Genomic DNA, 23,177 nt, shown 5'->3' with positions numbered 1-23,177 from the left:
TGTGATACTCATTTGGGGAAAAGATATGCTTGATACATGAAAAACATATTGGTACAGGACAAAAAATATTACCTCCATGACTAGAACATATTCTTCCAAATGTTTGTAAGGTTTTTTGATTTGTCAAATTATTCTAAAAATAATAAATGCAAAATAATGACTAGTCTTTAAATGTCAATTATGTTACTAGACATGACATGAAAAAGTTTTTAGAAATAGAATAGCCAAGCATTCAATATTACATAGAGATTTATATAGTTAAATGGACTATAAGTTGTTGAAACATTTGACTGTACTTGAGAGGGGAAAAAAGTATGGAATGTTTTCAATGTCATTAATTATGAAGATTTTTTATTATTCATTAAACAATTGGCCTAAAGTAGTACACTAATGCTGTTGACCATGCTATATGAAATTAGTAAACAAATGCAATGAAAATTTACTATGAACACTCTCTAAATCCAGCAAAAGAATCTGTAGAAAATTTATTTAAAATATTCCAAGGACTGTACAGATAAATCTGCTTATTTGAATGCATCTTAAGTGATTATAAGGCATTGTTGATTGAATAATGGTTATCTGGTTGGTAATAATGGTAATCTAATGCTTATACACATATATTGCTGTCAGCAATTTATTGCAATAGTTCTGTCGTATCTGTGGTTTCAGTTACCCGTGGTCAACCATGGTCCAAAAACATTAAATGGAAAATTCTAGAAAAAAAATTTGGTATGTTTTAGACTGCATTCTGAGTAGCATTATGAAGTCTCACTCCATTCTTCTGTATCCCTCCCAGAACATGAGTGGTCTCTTAGTCCAGTATTTGAGATTTCAGGCATCCATTAGGGGTCTTGCAGGATGCTTATGTTGTATGGTTAAATAGGAGGATGATAACCTTAAAGCATTTAAAAGTTGAGACATTTTCAACTTTTACTCAATTTGTATGTTTTAGAGATATATAAAGTTGAGAGCTCATACTTAGGTTTTAATAATGACTCTTGAGTGGTATCCAATAAAACCTATATTTCATTTTCTAGGATATTTAAATTGTCTCTTTTCATTGGCATTACATTCCATAAATGTAGGAAATAAAATACCAAGAGATGAACTATACTATTTCCATTAACCTTTCTGTTGCCTTTTATTTGGTTATTTGTATTGTTTTGTCTTATCTCAAAGGCAAAACATAACTCAGAAAAAGTAAACAACAGAATCAATATGTATAGTTATCTGGTGTTTTCAATTAACATGACTTCCTATTAATCCTTATAAAACCATTCATATGACACTCGTGCATCTTTTTATGTAGTTTATATCTAATATGTATTAATTTTTCATTTTATACTCTTTGTATGTATTATTGTTTATTTTTAACAGTAAGGAAAGTGTATGTTAACAAGTTATAACTTTTAATAAGGTACCTAATAATTTCTTCTGCACTAACTGAATCATAATAAATGCAGAAGAAAAAACGATACTCTTTTTTGGAGGTTTGCTGTCAGGTTGCATGAGCTTAGGGGTTGTGGTGAGAAATAATATTTTGAGTGTATACCAGAATATTTTTAGATTTCAAGTAGAAGATGCTTTAATTGACTTTATGATGAAGGAAACTTCTACATATAATGTGTCAATGAAAGACTAGATTAAATATAAAACATGGGAATGGATGTTTCATTTGCAAAGTATGAAATAGTAATAACAATTTAAAATTATAAAAAAGTTATGAAAAAGGACAAAGTAACAATTTAATAAGGCTATATACCTACATAAAATTGTTATTTGGACTTCGAATATTCTTTGGTAATTATTTGGAGGTTTAATTATCAAATAATTCTAAGGAATTATCAAGAAATTTCTTTTACATTTCCAATGGCTGATACAAAATAGCATGAAGACACACACACTCACATTAAGGGTTTATGCAATTGTGAATAATACCTTGTCAGAGTCCGCCAAATAGCACAAGTTCTCATGCATATGACCAGCTGCCAACAAAAACTCCAACTGAAGTTTTTCAGTGAAAGAGAGAAAAAAATCATGTTCAAGAACCCCGGGAAAAAAATTGCTGTTGATTTGGATGAAAAGAATCTGAAGCAGAGGATCTAATGAAAATAGATAACTTTATAGTCTTTTATTTGATATCGTTAACTGGGGTGCTAGATCAAATTCTTGAAGAAATTTCACATGATATGAGTTAAACAAAACCTATGAAATGATGCATTCATTGTAGGGCTCTAGATCTAAATCAATATACTTAAAATGGCAATTATCAAGAGGACTTTGCCTATATTTTGGAGTTGTGTTTTCTCTGTGCAGACATATCTCCTAAAATATTAAAACTGGAGCATATAATAAACAATTACGCTTGTATTCAAAGTGAGGATTTCCAGTAAGTAAAATTTATTCCGTGTGTGGGATGGAAAAAACAAAGTAATTACTTGATGGTTGAAGATAGCTTTCATTAGGATAGAAAGATGGTACTTAGCTTAGTTGATGCCTTTAAGAATTTAACAAGTTGAGCTCTAAGATATAAGAACAACTATTGAAATTTTTTAGAGTATAAATTATTTTCTTTGCCTAAAATAAAGAGGAAAGACATATATAAAACTGGTGACAGTTCACCAGATATATTTCTTCTTGATTTCTATTTAAATTTTTTATATTTCATTCATGTTTACAGGCTAAATTTGGATGATTCATCCATAGCAATTAAAAGTAACTAGGAGGGGAATATATGTATATCTATAGCTGATTCACACTGTTGTACAGCAGAAACTAACACAACACTAAAACAACTATACCCTAATAAAAACTAATTTAAAAAAAGTACCTAGGAATAAAACCAATTATGCACTTTAAAAAATTTTAGTAGACAATCATGTTTTATATTATTGATAGACAATGAAAAATATAATTTTTAATGATGAAATAGTAACTAAATTCATACTAGATAAACTCTGTAGGTATTTACCTAACTTTCTTTTGATGAAACTGATTAGAATTTATTAAACTGGAGATAAAGATTATTTTTGAAGGAGACTCATGATAAAATTATAATTAAGGAATGATATAATAATGTGAACAAGCAAAGCTAAAGAGCAATTTATAAACATTTGTGGGAACAATGAAATATGTTACAAAAGTCAACAATTCAAGATTTATTTCCATTATAAAGAAAGGAAGAGAAAACACAATGAGAAATAAATAGAATAACACAGCAATTGAAAAAAGTAAAAGATTTATCAAATGTATAAGCATACTAGTAAGATAAAAGCAAGCCAGAGTAAAGGATGTTCTTATAAGAAAACAGATGTCTACATCTATAGCACCTGAGATTTATTTTGGAATACCATAATGTCTGTCATCTCCTACATTTTTAGATACATAACATTTTACTTTGGTAGTATTTCTTCTTACCAAATACATAGGCTTCAAGGAAATAGCAGAACATATGATATCATTTTTTAGCTTATTTGTAACAGTCTGCTGTCTTCCTGGAACACTCATATAAACTATGATCAAAAGTAAATGTAAAACTTAACATGATAAACAAGCCATTGGTTTAAATTGGATATCTAACTTTCATGCCCATATATACCAACTGAAAAATAGATTGAAATTACTTACTTTTTAAATAAATGTAGACAAATAATGCTACTTCGTAGTTAAGAAAGTTAAGGGAACTCTATAATATGAGTTAGTAATGATGAGATTAATAATCTTTTAAATTAAAAATGAGGAAAAACCAGCATTGCATTGAATTTAGGGTAAAAGAATAGTATCTTCTTTAATGTCCAAATTTGCCTCCACTAGAAGGTTATGGTCAAGAAAAGAGTTGTCCATTTAAAACTGAAAAAGAAACATTACAGTGAAGTAGAATGACTGTGAGACTGTTTTTCAATTCCTTCAACAATATTGTGCAAATTCTCCTGGTTTTGTTCAGATGTCATTTCTGTATTTGTTGTCTCTGAAGGACAACTCATTTGAAGTTTTGAGAGTTGTGCTGGTGGATTATTTTTTTCTATTTGGCTGTACATGTTAGCCACTGACTTTTCCAGTTCTGCTAAGTTTTTGATATGCTTGAGAATGCCTTTTGGTTCCCTTTGAGGATTTGCATTACACAGTGCTGTTGATGTTGACAACTGTATCATAGCGGATTTCACTTCCTTGGCTGGTGTCACACTGACAGTATGTCCAGTAGCTGGTGTAAATGCACACTTGGTGGATGGAACTGACATTGAAGGAGGCAGTAAAGAAGGAAGAGGAGGAGATGCTGGAGGAAGAGGGGGAAGTGAAGGTAGAAAAGGTGGAGGAGAAGTAGAGGAAGGAGGAGAGGGAACAGAAAGTAGAAGATGTGGAGGAAGAGGAGGTGGATTAGAAGGAGGAAGACTAGACACAGCCAAAGGAGTAAGGATATGAGGAGTAAGAGGAGGAGAAGGAAGAGGAGGAGGAAGAGGGGGAGGACAAGGAGGAGGAGGGGGAGGAGAGGTTTTTGGTGGACGGGGAAGATTTTCAAAAATGTCCTTTTTGGTTTCAAAAGTCATCAAACAAGTAGGTGTCTCTCTGCTAAGGAACTCAGAATTTAAAATGCAAGGCATTGAAGGAGAAAGTTCCAAGGAACAGTCAGCAGGAGAAACAACAACATTAGGTTCTGATCTGAGTTCCACAGTTCTTGAAACAGTTGGCAAAGTGGAGAAAGAGCAGTGAGACCAAGGAGAGGAAAGCGAAGAGTCTGAAGATAGAGACTGCAACTGCTCTGTTCCTTTTATAGTCATTGATTCACTTGCCCCTGTTTCCTCTTTTTCTGTTACATTTGCATCTTCGACTGTAAGCAAGGGACTAGTGTTACCTCTTTCGTTTGGATTGGTTCCAGTGCTTTTATTTTCAGCTTTTTGCCTGTTGCTTTGCCACTGCTTTAGAGCTATGGTTTCTGATCTATCAGGAAGTTCCCACATTGGTCTCCTAGGTAAGCAGGTTGGGCGATTCCACGTCCTCTGAATCTTTTCTCTTGGGCCCCTCAGAAACTCGTTCTTGGCTTGTGTTTTGGGTAAAAATGACTTAACAAAATCTGTTCTTAGTAAAAAGTCTGAATTTGTTGATCTTTGATCTGTGTATTCCTTGTAAATGGTACTGTGGGCATTTAAGGCATCCTCACCAGACATCAGTGTGAAATCTCTTGCAGACCTGGGCCAGCTGTTCTTAAGAGATCCATCTACGTGAGTCTGCTTGTGAGCCTCAACAGTGTTGGCAGAAAAGTGCTGATGTTTCCTGTCTTCTGAGACTGATTTATTTTCCCTGCTTTGTTGGAAATGGTAGAGAAGGAAAAGACTTGAAAGAAAAGAAGATAATGAAATGTAAGGAAACAGGTTGTGAAATAGCTTTCATGAGAAAGATGTTTTTATGGTTCTCATTACTACTTCAAAATATAAAAGGCCAAATAACACTAATCTACTGAAGCAAGCCATTACTTTGATGTTTCTGTTCTCAAAAAGTCAGGCCAGGAAAAGCTAGAGAGCTGGGAGTAGCATGAAAAAGTTTCATTTAAAAAAAATGTGTCAATCCACACACTGATTTTCTTTCTCTCTTTCTTTTTTTAGTTAGTTTGATACAGTGAAGTTTCCAGACCACACATAACAGTTCTCTCAAGTATAAATCACAAGTTTCCAAGTTACAGAGCAACATGTTGGGCAGTGGCTTTATATCCTTTGCCTTGGTTAAGGATGATCAGAGTTGACTGTTTTAAGGAATGGAACTTTAGCTGTATCTGATTCAGTACCTGCCCATTATCTCTTATCTTAGTAATTCTGTCCTGGAGTTAAAAGTACTCTACTATATGAGATAAAGCTTGCAAGAGAATACAGAAAGATGTTCTGCTCTCTAGATTAAGAGAATTAGTCTCCGGACAGATGGGATGGTTTCTCTCATAGAGTTCTAAATCACAATTGAAAAATTGTATTTAAGAATCTTGACAGAGATTATTTTCTTCCATTTTAATTTTATGCTTAATGATTCAAAAAGCACTATAAATATTACAAATAAGAAGGGAGACTTTTGGATTTCTTTTGAACATGATACAGATCAAATTTTAGTCCACACTTTAATGAAAATATGTACTATTATAGTGATAGTTTTGATATCACTGAAAGACTTGCTCAGACATGGTCACTGAATTACAGTGACTGGTGAGTCATAAATAAAATGGAAAAAGTCAAAGAGCACAAATAAGTGCCTCCAATGAGAGCACTGGGACCCTTCTCCTAGAAAGACAGGAAGACTTGGGGTTTTAAATAGTCTTTCATTCGACTTTGCTTCTCAAGCTCAGAGTTAACACATTCATTTTTATCATCATTTAATATTTACGCACATAGTATAGATGAAATAAAAGGAATTTTTAATTAAAATTTAAAAGCTACATTGAAAAATCAGGATGAAAGGTGAGACAATATAATGATATATAATTATTGTGTCATTTGGCAAAAATGCAAACTACAAGAGAGAATTCTCACAGGTGGTCAGGATCTCCTGAATAATTCAGAAAGTGGAGACAACTTGGATTAAACAAGCAGCAACTGCTTTTCAAAATCACAAAAAGTAGTCTTTAAAAATCTGGTTGACATATAGCAGTTGTTTCTGTGTAAATACATTCTTGGATTTATTTTTCTTGGAAAGAACTATCTATTCAATGATACCACCTCATTTTTGATGGAAAGATATCCATAAATATTTTTAACAAAAACAAAGAGAATTTTTAAACTTTTCTTCATAAGCAGACATACTATCACTGGGAATACATTTAAACTCATGCAATTTCAAGATGTAAAGAAGGAATGCAGTATAGAATATATAACTTTCTTTTTAAAAGTAAATGTACAGTAAAAGATGAAGATTACTGTATATAGAGCAAAACAGCACTTAGTCTATTCTATTGCATCTTTATTTTTTCTAATGCCCTTGTATTAGAATGATATTATTTACTTACTTATGCCTATGTATCCACAGGTGAGAAAGAGAAAACATGTGATAGAAAAAAAAAGTTTTAACTATAGTTAAATAGAGATGGTTATAAAAATATTAACAAGAATATGCTTTAAATACTTAATACTCATATCAAAAGAGAAGATGTATGTGTCATATTTTTATTTATTAATATGACTAATTTTAATAATGCTTTAGATAAAATCATATGACATTTATTTGGTTGTCTTATGACATAAAATTACATCTAGCTATCTATTTGGTTGGTTGAAAAGTTCATTTGGTTTTTTCCATAACATCCTATGGAAAAATCCAAATGGATTTTTTGCCCAACCCAATATCTTCTATATATAGTTAAATTCACCTCTATTAAACATGCTACTGCTACTGCTAAGTCACTTCAGTCGTGTCCGACTCTGTGCGACCCCATAGACGGCAGCCCACCAGGCTCCCCCGTCCCCGGGATTCTCCAGGCAAGAACACTGGAGTGAGTTGCCATTTCCTTCTTCAATATTAAACATGGGTGACTCTATTAAACATGGGTGACTTCAATTCTAAAACGGAAGTTTAAAAATGAGATTCTAAGAATTCCTTCTATGTCCAAAGTGAACAATTTGTCCACATTGATTTATAAAGAAGACATAAGTCTCGTTTAGAAGGAATATGACTTTTACAGAGTTAATATTGAGTCTACATTAAGTTGTTAATTATTTGTGAAACTTTTTTTTTCAAAGTACCCTTTGTCTTTTTAAAAAATAGTTGATTATAATTCATTTGAAGATAGCTTATTTTATAGTAATTTATGACTAGAATTTTTGCAAAAAGTTTTTGAATAGATAATTTAAACATTTGTCAAAGACCATTAAACATGTAAAACTTAAAAACTTCAACAAACAGAAATAGGAATTGCAAAATCCTCTACTATCTATTACAATTTTTCAAATAAAAATAGTCCCTAAGCATTGCTATTTGAAAATTATCACCATCTCACTATACTGATTCCCGGTTATGTTATAGTATTCCTGCTTTTGTTAAATAGAAATTAGTATACAACCCTTGCTAATTTCAAATAAAGCACATTCAACTTTACACATAAATCTTTTTTAGTTTTGAACGTGTTTAGAATCAAATCTTATTGGCTCAATTCCAAAATTCACCAATAATTGAAAAAGAAACCATTATTCCAACTTATACAAAAGGAAAAAAATATTTAAAACATTAATCCTATATTATTACTCCAGAAGTAGCATGTGAGGCATTAAGTTCTGTTAAATTCAACTTTAGCATTCAGTTTTAGTATTTTAAAAACTATTTTCAATATAACCTATATAATAGTTAATAATATTGATACATAGGTTTTCATACAATTTTCCCATTAAAAGATAAATTTCATAATTTTTGAGGCTTGCTTTATTCCTACTAGTAAATGCTACAAATTTAACACAGTAGAATTTGTTTTAGTCCCTCAAGTCCACCAAATTTCAGTTAATAATAGTTTTCCTGGATTTAATTTAGTCATATTCAAAATTTTATAATATCCTTGGTTGTTTTGCATTTCATGTTGATATATCTTGAATTTTTTTTTTTTTTTAATATGGACAAGTTGCTGCTGCTGCTGCTGCTAAGCCACTTCAGTCGTATCCAACTCTGTGCGACCCTATGGACAGCAGCCCTGCAGGCTCCAATGTCCACAGGATTCTCCAGGCAAGAATATTGGAGTAGGTTGCCATTTCCTCCTCCCAATATGGACAAGTTAAATATCTTCAAAAGGAATCACGTTTGAGGTAGCATCATTAAAGACACTTATAAAGCCATAAAATCTTTTAGGAATAATTTAAATAATTTAAATTATTAGGAATAATTTTTCAAAATGATGGTTTAATATTGATTAGCAATTCCAAATAGTCCAGGAGAAATACTGTTATAACAGCATTCTCATTTGAGAGAAATATAATGAAAAGAATATTCCTAAGTTATTATATATGTGATGTTCTTTATTTTCATTCAGATTTAATTCTATTTTATAACATCTTAAAATAGTATCTTAGAAAAGTCTATTATTTTAGACCATAGAGTGGACTTTTGATTACCAAACAGGAGTTGGCTTCTGGTACCAAACCAGGAATTACTATTTTATGACTGTGCTTTATTTTCCTCATTTTTTATGAGAAAAATATTTTCATAATTTTTAATTTGGGGGAAAATCCTTGATTCTGAAGATTTAGAAATTAAATACAATACTCAAGCTACTCATCTGCAAAATGTCTCCGCAAACTGAAAACTTCTTTCCTGTTACTCAGTTTTTATTATTATTATTATTAATGTTCTTTTGTTAGTTTTTTGGTTATTACTCTCCAATTGAACTTTCTTGGGTCTTCATCTTAACAGTTTAATGTTAAAAAATGTAATAATCAAAATAGGCCGTAAGCAGTATTTCCACATCAAGTTGAAATTTAATACTCACCACACAGCATCCATCAAAACCCATTTATTTCTAAAAGTCCCTGAAAGGTCTACTTACATCGTGCTGTCCCCGAGTTCCTCATAGAGATGAGCACCGGGAGGCGGCGGGGGTGGCGGGGGCATGGCCACTGGTGTCGGGGCTGGCGCTGCTGGTTTAGCCGCAGGCAGGGCCGACTGGATTCGAGCTGTCTTGGTGCACTCAGCTTGGCGTCTTTGGTAAAGTAAGGAGGTTTTGTAAAACTCATTTTAGAAATCATATGTTTATCAATAGGCTATGCTATGTTATGCTAAGTCACTTCAGTCATGTCCGACTCTGTGCAACCCCATAGACGGCAGCCCACCAGGCTCCCCCGTCCCTGGGATTCTCCAGGCAAGAACACTGGAGTGGGCTGCCATTTCCTTCTCCAATGCATGAAAGTGAAAAGTGAAAGTGAAGTCGCTCAGTCGTGTCCGACTCTTAGCGACCCCATGGATTGCAGCCCACCAGGCTCCTCTGTCCATGGGATTTTCCAAGCAAGAGTACTGGAGTGGGGGCTACCTTTCAATAATAAAGTCCAGTTATCAGAGACTGCAAGGAGATCCAACCAGTCCATTCTGAAGGAGATCAGCCCTGGGATTTCTTTGGAAGGAATGATGCTAAAGCTGAAACTCCAGTACTTTGGCCACCTCATGCGAAGAGTTGACTCATTGGAGAAGACCCTGATGCTGGGAGGGATTGGGGGCAGGAGGAGAAGGGGACGACAGAGGATTAGATGGCTGGATGGCATCACTGACTTGATGGACGGGAGTCTCAGTGAACTCCGGGAGTTGGTGATGGACAGGGAGGCCTGGTGTGCTGCGATTCATGGGGTCGCAAAGAGTCAGACAGGACTGAGCAACTGATCTGATCTGATCTGATCAGAGGAACTCAAAATTTTTTACACAAATATTTGAACTTACTAACTAATACAATTACAAAAGCGTTCCCACAGAGGATCATTTACTTAAACCCCCTTCTCCTTAGTTCTTTAAAATGTTTAGTCCTTGAAAAATGGTAAATTCAGTAGAAAAATTTGCAAATTAAGTTAAATGGTAATATTAAATGGAGAAGGAAAAATATTTATAACGTGATTTATAATTGGTGGTGGTTTAATGGATCTCTTTCATAATAAGGCATGTAAAAGATACATATGCATGCCAAGTTATTTCAATTGTGTCCAACTCTTTGCGACCCTATGGACAGTAGCCTGCCTGGTTCCTCTGTCCACGGGATTCTCCAGGCAAGAATACTGGAGTGAGTTGCCATGCTCTTCTCTAGGGGATTTTCCTGACCAGGGAATGAACCCAGGTTTCTTATGTCTCCTTCATTGTCGGGTGGGTTCTTTACCACTAGCTCTACTTGGGAGCCCATAGAAGATACACAATTGGCTTTTATTATTGGTCTTCCATCTATTTAAAGAAAAGTTATTTTGTTTAAAAATGATTTTCAACCCATCTTAGATACTACAGGCACTGTGTAGAGGTGCGTGTTTAGGAGAGATTTGGTTAGCCTTTATTTTCTTTGGATTCCAAGGAATGCCTGTGATTCTTGCATTGGAGCAAGGCTGCTCTTTTTTACTTTCCTGGATACTGATGTTAATTCTTGCCTCAAAACCGAAATCCCAAAGGGTGGCGGATATCAGGGCAAACTGTCTTTTTCACATTTCTTCCTCTTGTATCCATTTGTCTAATACCAGTTTAATTCTATATACACAAACTGCAAGAGCTTCTCTGATGGCTTAGACAGTAAAGAATCTGCCTAAATGTGGGGAACCTGGGTTCGACCCCTGGGTTGGGAAGATCTGCTGGAGGACAGCATGGCAACCAACTCCAGTATTCTTGCCTGGAGAACCCCCATGGACTGAGGAACTTGGCAGGCTATAGTCCATAGGGTCACAGAGAGTCGGACACGACTGAGCAACTAAGCACACACACACACACACACACAAACCAAAGGACGTGCAACTAAAAACTAGTTCAAATATAAAATGCAAATATGAAGTAGAGAAATAATACCTGGTTCTGGGCAGGCTGACTACTTTATTAGCATTATCTGTTTTTTTCTTTTCATATCACATGAAATCATATGCAACATATTAGTAATTATACTTACACTTTAAACCTGTTTGGGAAAGCAAATGAATAGGAAAAGATGAATAAGAAAAAAAGAGAAAGCTACATGAGAAATACTGCATTCATAATATTTTAACATCTGAATTAATCTAAATTATGAATAATTTATGGGTTAAACTCATAATAACACAGACTTAATGACATTGTAGGATAATTAAGTCTTTCAATTCAGAAAGTGAAAATGGTAAGCACTTTATTATTACTGTCACCGTCCTACAAGCTGTTAAAACATTTATTGCAGAAAAACAAAGAAACTAGTTAGAATAGGAAATACCGGATTAAAACATGCATATGTGAGTTTTTCCTCTGATAGAGAAATGGAATATTAAAGATGCTCTGATCTTTATAACTGGCATTTTGGTTTACTATGCTTGAAGACTATTAAAGAAATGGAGTCAGGCAGCAAGCCCCAGTTATACTCGTCCTCACTTTGAAGCTGAAGCTAGAATTGGAAGGTGACAAGCTTGGATACTAAATTTATGACACTTTCACATTTGACTCATAGTTTTCCATCCACAGCAAATTTCAAAGAAACATCTTAAAATGAAAGAATTATCATTCATTCCAATCTATTTATAAGCAGAAAATGAAGGTACAAAAGTTAGATTTTAAAACAACAAAATTTTACTTTATAACACGTTTACTTTTGTTAATCTACAAAAAGAGAGTAACCAAAATTTACTCTTAGATTGTCAAGCCGATTACTGAATTAAAAAACAATAAAATATCTTTAAAATCTTTAAATATTAAAGATTTTAATATTTTGTTAAAATTCAGACTATTTAGCATAACATCCAGGATGCTTTAGTTTTGATCGCTGCCTTCTATGCCAAGTAAAAGAAGTTTTCTCACTTATTTTAATGCTAGCAGGATATAATAAATCTCCTTTCAGAAATAGTTGAATGAAAAAGTAACTGTGATACAGACATATTTAACATGAAAATTAATATTGGATTGATAGCTTAATAATCTAAAAATGTGTCCATTATTGTTTGTGTATAAGCTTTAGATTTGGCATATCAACTTATTTAAGCACACACTGAACTCCAATATGTCAACCTAAATGTTATATTTGCAACTTCTCATTGCTTTTGTGACAGAAAATATTCCTATAGTATGTTTATGCACAGCACATTCTTCAACTTTCAAGTTGGAATTACCTTACCTTATTTAATTCAATAGAAAATCCTCATTGTTAGAGAACAAAGATAACAGTTTAAGATTACGTAAGGACTTTTTTAGTCCTTTCCCGGTAGGTATTTTAAATGATGAGTAGCCATTCTACCATTATTTGTTATATCAAGTAATTGATTTATGATTCCTGTTAATTATTTTCATTTTGTGGCACCCTCAGGGCTACCTTTCTTCTTAACCTATTCCACAGTTTGTTGTTGTTGCTGCTTGTTTTTTAGCATTTATCATCAATAGGGATATACTTAAAAAGCACAACCCTCTATCACAAAGTTCCCATATCTAGTATCAAATTTAAAAATTGCTTTCTAGACTATTTTAAATATAGATGTTTAAATTAGCTAAAATTTACTTGACTACTGTAAAGACCCTAAACAAGAAAAATATAGATATTTTAAATGAATGTATTTGTCTATAGGGACTAGAAAAAATGTAAGACTTGTACAGCTATAATATAATGTTAGAAGTTACAATATAGACTCTATCAAGGCTACCCAAGAAAGAAGAAATCATATGGGAAATTATATATGCTGTGCCATGATTTTTAAATGATTTTTTCAAACTATAATATCTGCATAGGGATAAGTTTGACAGTATGGATAAAGATCTAGCATGACAATGCATTGATATGTAGGTTATAGACCTTCCTTTGCAACTGTGGTATCTGTATATGACATTCCACTACTTTTCTTCCCAAAGCTCTTAACCTGATGAAGAGCATAAATGAAACTATAGGAGGTAACTTCATATTCCTGGCAGATAAGAATATTTTAGCACAGGAACACTGAGAAATCTGTGAAAAATGTATTGAAAGTTTGTAGTTTTCCCTTAAAGGAAGGTTATTTGGCACAAGAAAAATACCACACTCCCAGAATGTTTGCACCATGAATATTTTACAACCTCAATGCTATTTTACCAGAGGCAAGTTTTTGATATGCCTTCTTGAGGAGCTGTCCGTATTTCAGCAGGTATCAAGACTTACTGTCTGTAGCTGACCAAAACCACCAAAATGGCAGGAATACAGCAGAGGATGATGATGAAGGCCAGAGCCAGCAGCGCCCCTTCAGTATAGCCGAGACTTTCTCCTCGCTTTTTAATGCTGGTCACTGCCTCTGGAGTCCGGATCTCCAGAATGCGTCCTCCTTCCCCATAATATGGCTGAAAGTCTTTATTGATATCAAGCAGTTTGCCATCTAAAAATCTTTATTGTTAGATAAACAGTAAAATCAATATTAACAGAAAAGGCCTTTTAGTAAACAAAATATTTTTGGTAATCTCTTTTAATATTTTGTTTAATTATAACATAAGCTGAGTCAGAAATCTTATTATGAATAAGAAAAGTGTATATAAAAAGCAAGAGCAATAGAGTAACAGTTCTATGTGCACATATCAAACATACTAATAACAATGACCCTTACTGTGCTTATAGACTTAGCAAAAGTAATGATGTTATTGAAATTTATATCACTATGTTGAGATTATTTAGAGTAAGTTATTCAGGTGGGATAAAATATACATTCTAAATTATATGGTACAATTTAAAAATATCTTTCTGCATTTTGTTTCTGTGGTTCTCAAAATAATTCTGTAAAATAGAACCTTAATACTGATTTACTGCAGACCACAAAGTTACAAAGTTAAGGAAACAAATCTGAGATACCAAACCAAGTCTTCATAGTATTTAATTAGGTTTCACCAGACCACCCTAAATGTCAACACTCTCAAATCTCAAACCAAAATACTTTTATGGGAAAGAATGAACGAATTAAAAGGTTTTCTTCTTCCTAGAAACAGAATACTAAATAAATGATGCAGGCAGTAAATCAGTACACTCAGGATGATAAGTATTTGTGGTTCGCATGCCTGCGAAGTCCTTTCAGGCATGTCTGACTCTGTGACCCAGGCTCTTCCACCTGTGGGATTCTCCAGGCCAGGATACTGGAGTGGGTTGCCATGCCCTCCTCCAGGGGATCTTCCTAACCCAGGGATAGAACACTCATCTCTATGTGTCATACACTGGCAGGCCGGTTCTTTACCCACTAGCGCCACCTGGGAAGCCCAATTTATCTAGTAGTTCTTGTAAAACGTTTCTCTAAATAATGCATTTCCAACTATGAGTATTGTGTTGGGGAGAAGAATTAAGGAATAATTGTTACTTAATTTAATTAGACTGAACATTTTTTTCACATATTTTATGCTGTATTTAGCAGGCATTTTTTTTTTTAAAGATTCCTCTGCTGCTGCTGCTAAGTCACTTCAGTCGTGTCCGACTCTGTGCGACCCCATAGACGGCAGCCCACCAGGCTCCCCCATCCCTGGGATTCTCCAGGCAAGAACACTGGAGTGGGTTGCCATTTCCTTCTCCAATGCATGAAAGTGAAAAGTGAAAGTGAAGTCGCTCAGTCGTGTCCGACTCTTAGCGACGCCATGGACTGCAGCCTACCAGGCTCCTCCATCCATGGGATTTTCCAGGCAACAGTACTGGAATGGGGTGAAAGATTCTCAGGAACATTTAAATGATCTTTTACATATCCTATAATATTCATATAACAATTATGTTCTGAAAAACCACAAAACCACAAATGTCTTAGGTATTTGTATTTTAATTTCTTTTTTGTTGTTGTTGTTGGCAAAATAATGTCTCTTTTTTTAATTTTTAATTTTTATTTTTTTGGCCCAAATCATTTTATTTTATTTTTATTTTTTTTAACTTTACAATATTGTATTAGTTTTGCCATATATCAAAATGAATCTGCCACAGGTATACATGTGTTCCCCATCCTGAACCCTCCTCCCTCCTCCCTCCCCATACCATCCCTCTGGGTCGTCCCAGTGCACCAGCCCCAAGCATCCAGTATTGTGCATCGAACCTGGACTGGTGACTCGTTTCATATATGGAACGAGTTTCATATATGTTTCATACATGTTTCATATATGTTTCACACGTTTCACTTCTATCCATAAAAAATGAAATGTCCTACTATAGAAAATAGAAAAGCAAAATAGTTCAAAAAGCAAAATTACTCAAATGCTCATAATGCAAAGATAACAGCTGCTAATATTTTGTGCACTACTAATATAATTTTTTGCTATTAATAAACTTTTTTATATATTTCTAATTACACAGCACATACAAAGTGAAAACATCATTTTAGAAACATGTTTTAATATAAAATACTGATGTGAAAAATACAAAGAAATGTGAAAGAAAGATTTAAATGGCTCAAAATTTCACCATCAAATAGTAACTGAAGATTGCTATCCTTGTGCATTTTACAGGCTACTTCTTCCCTTTTGATACTTTTTATTCTAATTTTCCAAGTGACTGTGCTGACTTTAAATCTAGTTAAAGATGCTGTTCATAGCTTCTTTACAGAAAAAAAAAAAGATGCCTGATATCAAATAGGAATCCTTGGATAGTTTATTAATCTTTCAATTTAGGAAACCTAATGATTCAAACTTTATCTTTTTGGGCTCCAAAATCACTGCAGATGGTGACTGCAGCCATGAAATTAAAAGACGCTTACTCCTTGGAAGAAAAGTTATGACCAACCTAGATAGCATATTGAAAAGCAGACACATTACTTTGCCAACAAAGGTCCATTTAGTCTATGGTTTTTCCAGTAGTCATGTATAGATGTGAGAATTGGACTGTGAAGAAAGCTGAGCACCGAAGAATTGATGCTTTTGAACTGTGGTGTTGGAGAAGACTCTTGAGAGACCCTTGGACTGCAAGGAGATTCAACCAGTCCATTCTAAAGGAGATCAGTCCTGGGTGTTCTTTGGAAGGAATGCTGCTAAAGCTGAAACTCCAGTACTTTGGCCACCTCATGCGAAGAGTTGACTCATTGGAAAAGACTCTGATGCTGGGAGAGATTGGGGGCAGGAGGAGAAGGGGACGACAGAGGATGAGATGGCTGGATGGCATCACCAACTCGATGGACGTGAGTTTGAGTGAACTCCGGGAGATGGTGATGGACAGCGAGGCCTGGCATGCTGAGATTCATGGGGTCGAAACTGAACTGAATGATTCAAATAACTCGTTTCAGTTTTAAAGCTATGCAGGTTTTTATTCAAGTTAGCATACTATAATACAAAGCAGTTAGGATGCGTGTTTGTTTTTATTTTTTACAAATATGCTTTTGTAGATGAAAAATATACTTTTCATATCAATTTTTCCTAGATCATTTTCAGATATGTTTGGGAATACAATAAAGGTTTTTCCATTGTTCCAAGCACTAAATTGGAATGGAATTGCACAACACTTTGTTTGAATGTTTATCAGATAAAATAAGAAATTCCAAATGAAGTACAGATTAAGAGTTACATGACAAGAATCGTATTATTAGAAACTGGGAAGGATCAGAAGTAGACAAAGAGTATAAATTGCAGGGAAAAATGATTCCTATCATGAGGACAACAGATCACTATTCTATTGGATTTTTACTGGATTCTCATTGATATCCAAATCACATAAAGGAAGATTTATTAGTCTTTTTAACACTACAATAATTCCATTATTTAGATATTTATTTTGGTTGATTTCTCAATTTAAGAAATCTTGAGTATTTTTTACTAGAGGAGAGCATCACATTTGAATCCAAAACTGATTTAGAACAGCTTTTTGCTCTATATATGAGAAACAACTTGTCTAGGCAAAAATCCTTGAGGCATAACATTTTCCTTAAAATATTGTGAATTTGATTCCATTGACTTTTGGCATTTTATCATACAGATGGAATTTAAGGCATCAATTTTTGTTCCTTTATGATTAATTCATCTTTACTTTTGTTTCAACAGTTCTAAAACATACTCAATTGCTTTTAAAGGACATGTGACAAAATTTTTCATTGATTCTGCCTGTGATGTAATGAAATCTTTCAATAATATTTTCGTGTTTTGTTTCTGTGATAACTAGTACAATTTTTTACCTCAGTTCAGTTCAGTCGCTCAGTTGTGTCCAACTCTTTGTGACCCCATCGACTGTAGCACGCCAGGTTTCCCAGTCCATCACCAACTCCCAGAGCTTGCTCAAACTCATGTCCATTGAGTTGGTGATGCCATCCAACCATCTCATCTCCTATTATCCCCTTCTCTTCCTGCCTTCAATCTTTCCCAGCATCAGGGTTTTTTCCAATGAGTCAATACTTCACATCAGGTGGCCAAAGTATTGGAGTTTCAGCTTCAGCATCAGTCCTTCCAATGAATATTCAGGACTGATTTCCTTTAGGGTTGACTGGTTTGATCTCCTTGCAGTCCAAGGGACTCTCAAGAGTCTTCTTCAACACTACAGTTCAAAAGCATAAATTCTTCAGTGCTCAGCTTTCTTTACAGTCCAACTCTCATATCCTTACATGACTACTGGAAAAACCATAGCTTTGACTAGACAGACCTTTGTTGGCAAAGTAATGTCTCTGCTTTTGAATATGCTATCTAGGTTGGTCATAACTTTTCTTCCAAGGAGCAAGCATCTTTTAATTTCATGGCTGCAGTCACCATCTGCAGTGATTTTGGAGTCCCCCAAAATAGTCTCTCACTGTTTCCAGAGATATGTGTAACTATCAGGTGGTATCTTGATAGTCCTCTAAGTTTGTTTTTACCTCTTTTATCATTTTTTTTCTTTACCTTAGTATGCTGCGAACTTATATTTATACTTCATTTTGCCAATTTGTTTTTCATATGCCTTTTCATTACAGGCAAGTCCAAATTTGGATAGTCAATGGATTTTAGAAGATTTTCTCCCTAAAGATGGAAAAATGTAGCCCAAAGAAACTTCAGAGTTTGTTTGTTTGTTTCATATTTTTTCTGATTTCAGGACTAAGAGCTCTATTGTCTCCCAAGATCCATGTCAATCCTTAAAGATGAAATCTAACTGGCCTTCTCTGGAATGTGCACTAATCCACATGTAGTCAATATGAGCAGAGGAAAGGCATACTCCAAATGGCCTGAGGGTTCCAGCTTGCTACCATGTGGAAGAAGGTCAACCACACTATTCTTTTGTGGAACATATTTACCAGAACGAGGTCAAGATTCAGGACATGTAAAACACATATACCATTTGTCTTATATAGTCTTGTTTTCTGTTGGAAATATTAAATTGTTTTCCAATGGTTTCTATAAGAGAATTATTTCCAGAGATATAGTCTACCTCTGAGTCATCAGAATGTTATTTCTTTTAGTTTGTTTTTCAGCATTTATTACTTATACTATTTTTCTCCTTGCTTACTTCTTTTAGGAAGGAAATAAAGCTGTCAGATTCAAGATCAATAAAGACGTGATATTTGTTCTTTATTCTCATCCATAGTCTACTTAGCTGCTTGTCAAAATCCTTTTTAAGTCTAAGGGTGAAGTGAACAGATCCCTTCCTAGCATTTCAGTTCAATTCAGTCGCTCAGTTGTGCCCGATTCTTTGTGACCCCATGGACTGTAGCATGCCAGGCTTCCCTATCCATCACCAACTCCTGGAGCTTTCTCAAACTCATGTCCATCAAGTCAATGATGCCACCCAACCATCTCATCCCCTATCGTCCCCTTATCTTCCTGCCTTCAGTCTTTCCCAGCATCAGAGTCTTTTCCAATGAGTCAGTATTTCACATCAGGTGGCCAAAGTATTGGAGTTTCAGCCTCAGCATCAGTCCTTCCAATGAATATTCAGGACTGATTTCCTCTAGGGTTGACTGAGTTGATCTCCTTGGAGTTGAAAGGACTCTCAAGAGTCTTCTCCAACAACACAGTTCAAAAGTATTGATTCTTCGGTGCTCAACTTTCTTTATAATCCAACTCTTACATACATATATGATTACTGCAAAAACCATAGCTTTGACTAGATGGACTTTTGTTGGCAAAGTAATGTCTCTGCTTTTCAATATGCTATCTAGGTTGGCCATAGCTTTCCTTCCAAAGAGCAAGCTCCTTTTAATTTCATGGCTGCAGTTACCATCTGCAGTGATTTTGGAGCCCCAAAATATAAAGTCTGTCACAGTTTCCACTGTTTCCCCATCTATTTGCCATGAAGTGATGGGACCGGATGCCATGACCTTAATTTTCTGAATGTTAAGTTTTAAGCCAAATTTTTCACTCTCCTCTTTCACTTTCATCAAGAGGCTCTTTAGTTCTTCTTCACTTTCTGCCATAAGGGTGGTGTCATCTGCATACCTGAGGTTATTGATATTTCTTCTGGCAATCATGATTCCAGCTTGTGCTTTATCCAACCTTGCATTTTGCATAATATGCTCTACATATATGTCAAATAAACATGGTGATAATATACAACCTTTATGTACTCTTTTCCCTATTTGGAACCAGTCTGTTGTTCCAAGTCGAGTTCTAACTGTTGCTTCTTGACCTGCATACAGATTTCTCAGGAGGCAGGTTAGGTGGTCTGGTATTCCCATCTTTTTAAGAATGTTCCACAGTTTGTTGTGATCCACACAGTCAAAGGCTTTGGCATAGTCAGTAAAGCAGAAGGAGGTGTTTTTCTGGAACTCTCTTGCTTTTCAAAGATCCAATGGATATTGGCAATTTGATTTCTGGTTCCTCTGTCTTTTGTAAATCCAGCTTGAACATCGGGAAGTTCACGGTTCATGTACTGTTGAAGCCTGGCTTGGAGAATTTTGAGCATTACTTTGCTAGCGTGTGAGATGAGTGTAATTGGCCTAGCATTTAGTTAAAGTTAAGTCGCTCAGTCGTGTCCGACTCTTTGTGACCAAGTGGACTGTAGCCCACCAGGCTCCTCCGTCCATGGGATTCTCCAGGCAAGAATACTGGAGTGGGTTGCCATTTCCTTCTCCAGGGGATTTTCCTGGCCCAGGGATTGAACCCAGGTCTCCCGCATTGCAGGCAGACACTTTAACCTCTGAGCCACCAGGGAAGCCCACTCCTAGCATTTAGCCAACGTTAATCCATTATTGCTCTGTTTTCCCTAGATGAAGTAAATTCCTAAGCCAGTTTCATATCTTCTGATTCACTCAACGGATGAAGCACATGCAAACTTATATCCCTGCCTCCATTTACTTGTGTGGAACACCACTTGCAAAGAAGCGGGGCTGGCGGGGGTGGGGGGGCAAATTGAGAGAGTAGCATTGACATATACACATTGTGCTCAGTCTCTCAGTCACAGTCAACTCTTTGTGAGCCCATGGAATGTCGCCCACCAGGCTCCTCTGTCCATGGAATTTCCCAGGCAAGAATATTGGAGTGGATTGCTATTTCCTTCTCCAGGGGATCCTCCCAACCCAAGGACTGAACCCACGACTCCTGTGAGTCCTTCATTGGCAGGTGGATTCTTTTACCACTGATCCGCCTGGGAAGCCCATATACATTACCACGGGTAAAATACATAGCTAGCAGGAATCTACTGTATAGCACAGGGAGCTGAGCTAGGGTCTCTGTGATGACCTAGAGGAGGAAAAGGGGATTGGGAGGGATGCTTAAGAGGTAGGGGGTATATGTATACATATGGCTGATTCACAATGTTGTAAAGCAGAAAATAACATAACATTGCAAAGCAATTATATTCCAATATTTTAAAAAAAGAACAATGAAAAATTAAGAAAAAAAGCACAATATGTAACCACAGACCATCCTGCATTTTACCTTGATGATTCAATGTCACAGTGTACATATCAATGTAGGATGAAGAGGAGGGTGAGCAGGAAGATGTATTTTGTACTTCAAAAGCCCACGCCTAAATGGTGGGGGAACAACTGCTTATTTCCTTGATCAGTAAACACTGTGGGTCTCTGAAATAGTTTCACAGAGTGGGCAATGGTTAACATATCTGCCCACATCCTTTCCACTTGGATCTGCTTAATTAAGTAAACCAGGGGTGAGCCACTATTTTCTCTACACCAGTCCACAATTCTCTTAACCAGGTTCCAGTATTTAGTTTTCCAATTATTTGAATTTTCAGTATTTTAACTCTTTTTCCTGGATTTAAGAAGTTGAAAGAAGTTTTTTTTCAGACCTTGGTAGTTAGATTCATTTTAAATTATGTATTTTTAAACATTGCAATTATAAATGCAGTTTCTAAAATATACCAGCTTTTTCTACCTTCTTCTTTATCTCTTATTTACTATCTGAACAGGCTAATGTTAAGCAGCCTAGGCATATAAAAAGTACATACAAGCTAAAATTGTCTTTGCTTATTTTCAAATTTAATTAAGTTTTATTTTAAAATAGAATTGTCTGTTTCTGCTCAGGAGGTAGAATGCCACAGGAGAAGGTGGCACCCACCCTAATGACTGGAAAGTCTATAAAATTGAAATTATAATTTTTGCAAGCAAAAAAAAAAAAAAACTGAATTGCAAAGGGTAACAGTTAAAAAAAAGTTACCCACAAACACACGTGGGATTTTCACTCATTTGTAAACTTTTTCCTATGGACCACCATAAAGATAGATTGGGTACAGGGAAGGGAACCAGAGAAAATCCTCTACATAGTGAAGGGATATAGGAAGTAATCAACTAAGGCTGGGGTGCTCTGCTCTCTGCAATTCCCTGGACCTGTATCTCATACAAAGCAAGAGCTACATAGAGAGAGAGGAAGGAAAGCTTAAGTGAAGGTCCACTGCTTCTGGAAAAGAGTGATGAGCAAAGTTCACCCCATCTGGGAGAGAAGAAGGAGATTTCTGTAGCCAAAGAGCCTGCAAAGTAGAGGTCTACTACCTGTGGGGGAGGGGCAGGGAGTCTCCTACACACAAGAGCCTCCACAATTATGAAGTAGATTATGGATGCCACAAGAAGGAGTTCTAGGCACACGGACTAGACAAGGAAATAGAACCTCCCAAACCCATCATTGTCCCATCCCCACCTTAAGAGTAGAACCAAGCACCAAGCAAGGGCCGTTTACTCCATCACAAGAGTAAGAATGGAGAGAAAGCCCTCTATCACAGGCATTCAGGGACTGCTGAAAGATACAGAAAGCAGGAGAACTAGACAGGTAATTCAGGTATGGGAACTGTCACATAGGGACTCTACTACAACTCTGATTAATATTTTATGGGATCTAGTGTAAGGTGGAAAACATGCCTGAAATGAGAAATTCAGTAAGGTGATAGAAACTGTAAGAACCAAATAGAAAAGGAAAAAACATGTTTTTGAAAGACATAGAAATAAAGAATTCCTTTAATGTGCTTAACGAAAGGCTAACACAGATGAGTCAGAGAACTTGCAAAAAGGGCAACAGAAATTATCCAAACAAAAATACAAAGAGACAAGAATGTTGGGAGAAGGGAGAAGAACAAGAATAAAACACTCAAAAGCTATGAGGACAAAACAAATTTTAATTGGAGTCTCAGAAAAGGAATAAAGACAGAATAGGGTATAAGATATATTTGAAGATATTTTGTCTGAGAATATTCCAGAAATGAAAACAATAAGAACAAAAGCTCCCCAGAC

The 23,177-nt window shown here is 35.3% G+C and overlaps 1 protein-coding gene across 1 annotated transcript in view; it reads right to left on the bottom strand.

Annotated features, from left to right (window-relative positions):
* The window catches only part of PCDH15 (protocadherin related 15), a 1,792,715-nt gene that overhangs the window by 21,029 nt on the left and 1,748,509 nt on the right, over positions 1-23,177 (bottom strand). Inside the window, exons 34-36 of the mRNA XM_055560763.1 lie at positions 13,763-13,981; positions 11,570-11,578; positions 9,497-9,649 (exon numbers count right to left, since the gene is read on the bottom strand). Of these exons, the coding sequence (XP_055416738.1) occupies positions 9,497-9,649; positions 11,570-11,578; positions 13,763-13,981 (381 nt within the window). The remainder of the gene's footprint in view (positions 1-9,496; positions 9,650-11,569; positions 11,579-13,762; positions 13,982-23,177) is intronic.

The sequence above is a fragment of the Bubalus kerabau genome, chromosome 22 (assembly GCF_029407905.1).
Source record: "Bubalus kerabau isolate K-KA32 ecotype Philippines breed swamp buffalo chromosome 22, PCC_UOA_SB_1v2, whole genome shotgun sequence".
NCBI lineage: Eukaryota > Metazoa > Chordata > Mammalia > Artiodactyla > Bovidae > Bubalus > Bubalus kerabau.
The sequence above is the reverse complement of the archived record's forward strand: the minus strand, read 5'-3'. Positions and strand labels throughout refer to the sequence as shown.